This window comes from Merops nubicus, unplaced genomic scaffold (genome assembly GCF_000691845.1).
Source record: "Merops nubicus isolate BGI_N331 unplaced genomic scaffold, ASM69184v1 Scaffold50258, whole genome shotgun sequence".
NCBI classification, from domain to species: Eukaryota; Metazoa; Chordata; class Aves; order Coraciiformes; family Meropidae; genus Merops; species Merops nubicus.
In genome coordinates this window covers 1-2687 of record NW_008627365.1, presented here as the reverse complement: position 1 = coordinate 2687, position 2687 = coordinate 1, and the positions used below count along the sequence as shown (strand labels likewise).

General features: G+C 44.3%; 1 protein-coding gene across 1 annotated transcript; it reads left to right on the top strand.

Annotated features, from left to right (window-relative positions):
• Nucleotides 1-35: 35 nt before the first annotated feature.
• MRPL18 (mitochondrial ribosomal protein L18) lies at nucleotides 36-2209 on the top strand. The gene is made up of 4 exons (XM_008946268.1): nucleotides 36-96; nucleotides 691-871; nucleotides 1653-1887; nucleotides 2138-2209. The coding sequence occupies exons 1-4, from the start codon at nucleotides 36-38 to the stop codon at nucleotides 2207-2209; spliced, it is 549 nt and encodes a 182-aa protein (XP_008944516.1).
• The last annotated feature ends 478 nt before the right edge of the window (nucleotides 2210-2687 follow it).

Here is a 2687-nt window from a genome sequence, read left to right as displayed (position 1 = left end):
CCCGGCGCTGCCGGCGGAGGGCTGCTCCCAGAGTGATGCGAAGGCCAGGTGTCTTGGTAGGGCTGCTCCGCCGTGCGCAGGCCCTTCTCCGTGCACGTAACAGGAGCTCGGGCTGCTGTGAGAGCGGGGTACCGCTGGTGCGTCCCCGATTGGGCGGGAGACCTGACAGGGGAAGTCCCAGCCCCATCACTGTGGTGTGAGAGGTTCCCGCTGACTCTCCGGACCGAGAAGTTGTGTAGCAGAGTGAGTTTGCAAAGCTAGCTCCAAATCTGTTTTTTACCTTAATTAGTGACGAACAGCCTGACAGGATTGATGCTTTTTACCTTGTTATTTGGTAGGGCTGTCACTGGTGGTTCTTGTATTTTGCTTTCAGTATTTTGCAATGCCATTAATCCTAGGGATCTTCTAGTCATGTGTGAATTTATATTTTAGATTATTTTAGATCTGGGGTTTTGAACCACTGATAAAATTTCATATGTTTCTCATTTTTAACCAACGGTTCACATTGTAAGTTGGGGAAACAGGTTGAGCTCTGATAATCCATCTATTTTGTGTTTAATTAAAAAAAAGAAAAAGCTCATTTTGTCCTGCTGACTTTTACAAGGGGTGCCATTCTGTATTGTATTCATTCTACAGCTTGCACTATATTTTTTTTAACCCTAGGGGCTTTTGTTTCCTGTTTACCTCAAGGTCTTCGTTTTGCATCAACTACAGCCAGTCTCAAAACTGAGACTGAAGTGGACACAAGTGAAAATGAGATTGTTGCTCCAGACTTCGTTAACAGGAATCCTCGGAACCTGGAGCAGTTGGGCCTGGCTAGGAAGGAGCGTGGCTGGAAGACAACATGGCCAAAGCGTGAATTCTGGCATAGGTGAGTCAGAAAGTCCCCAGCAGAAATAAAGGCTCCAAAAATTTTAAAAAAAACAAAACCAAACCAAAAAAACATACACACACACACAAAAAAAAACCCAAAAAAACCCCAACAACAACAAAAAAAACCACCCACAAACCTGAGAAAACCACCAGTTGGAAATTCTACAAAATGTGTTTTTTTGCTGCATTAGCTGTCCCTATAATGTTGTTCTTAATCAACAGGTTTCCTTTGCTGTTCAGGGAACAGTAGGTTAGCATTATGTGAGAGTTCACATATGCATTGAAGATCTTTTCATCTCTTGTTAAGGTAGTGGTAATATTGCTTAAGCAACTTCTGTTTAACTTGGGATTCTGCTAGTCTTGTGCTGACCATGCATTGCTGAATTATTTGAGGCACTGTAATAGTTTGGTTGGGTTTTTTTTTTTGGTGGTGTGGCCTTTTTTCTTTTTTTTAATGCTCATTGCTTGCCCTCTATGAAGATGAGTTCATTTTAAGGTGGGAATTCAAAATAATTTTGTTGTAATTGAGGGGAGAACCACATCCACTTTGTTTGTCCCTGGAACGTTCCTCCCCTGCACTGGTAGTATGAGTCCTGTTCTACATCCCAACAGCAAAACCCTAAATCATAAAAGCAATATTAAGAATTCATTACTACATTAGTAGTTTTATTACATTGAATTTTGTTTCACCAAGCCAGTCATTCATGCATTTAAGCATCTGAGCCTGTTCTCTCTCTGAAAGGCATCGTAATGCCGCGGTGTTTCCTCCCGTCGCCCAGGTTGCGGCTGGAGCGGACGCAGCATTACGTAGAAGCGTTCGTTGAGCGCAGCAACGGGGACGTTGTGGTCTCTGCCTCCACCCGGGAGTGGGCCATCAGGAGGCACCTCTACAGTCCCAAGGGAGTATCTGCCTGCAAAAACCTCGGCCGTGTGATAGCACAGCGCTGCTTGGAGGCGGGCATCAACTTTGTGAACTTTAAAGCTGTTATCCCCTGGGAACGTCGTTGTGACTCGGCAAGTACCTCTCTCCTTACACTTATTTGGCCTTTTTTGCCTTTTTAAGCACTAACTTTACTCCTCTTCACCTCTCATTTTCTTCTGTGGCTTGCCAGTCCCTTCTTGCAACACTCAAAAGAGATTAGCTTTGACAAGCTGCAGTGCCTTGTGGCTGTTTGAACATCTGCCTCGCTGCACTGGCGTGTGCACGCCTGTATTTTGGTATTCTTCTTTGTATTTATTTGTGTCATTTTGTGTTTTAATCAAGATTCAGGAATTTCAAAAAGCTGTGGAGGAGGGTGGCGTTGTTCTGCGTGAGCCACGAAGGATCTATGAGTAAAATGGAGACTGCTGAGAAAACCTTCCAAGGAACAACCATCACTTCTTGAGGTGTGCGTACGGCACAGTGAAGGTCCAGAGCTGGAAGAAGCTGGAATGTGGCATCTTATAATAAAATATTTTTAAATGGACAGAAGCATGTCATAGTCTTGATTCTAAAATTATCAACACCTTTAGGGCTAAAATAAACTGTTAGAGTAATTCAGTCTGACAGGTTAACAGAACTTAATTCAGAATTCAATACTTTTGAAGTATATTTTAATATCTGTGTTAGTTCTAACCTGACTTCTCGTATTTGATTCCCCCACACTGCTAGTCCAATGCAGTCGTTTTGTGAACGTAATAAAGTTATGCACAGAACTAGGTAGAAAGACGGAAGCCCTTCACTCGTCTGTGCGGTTCTCTTGCCGCTCCGGCTTCTGCCTACTTCACGCTGGCGGGTGGAGGCGGCAAGCGGTGCAGGGCCAGGGGCCGGCTCC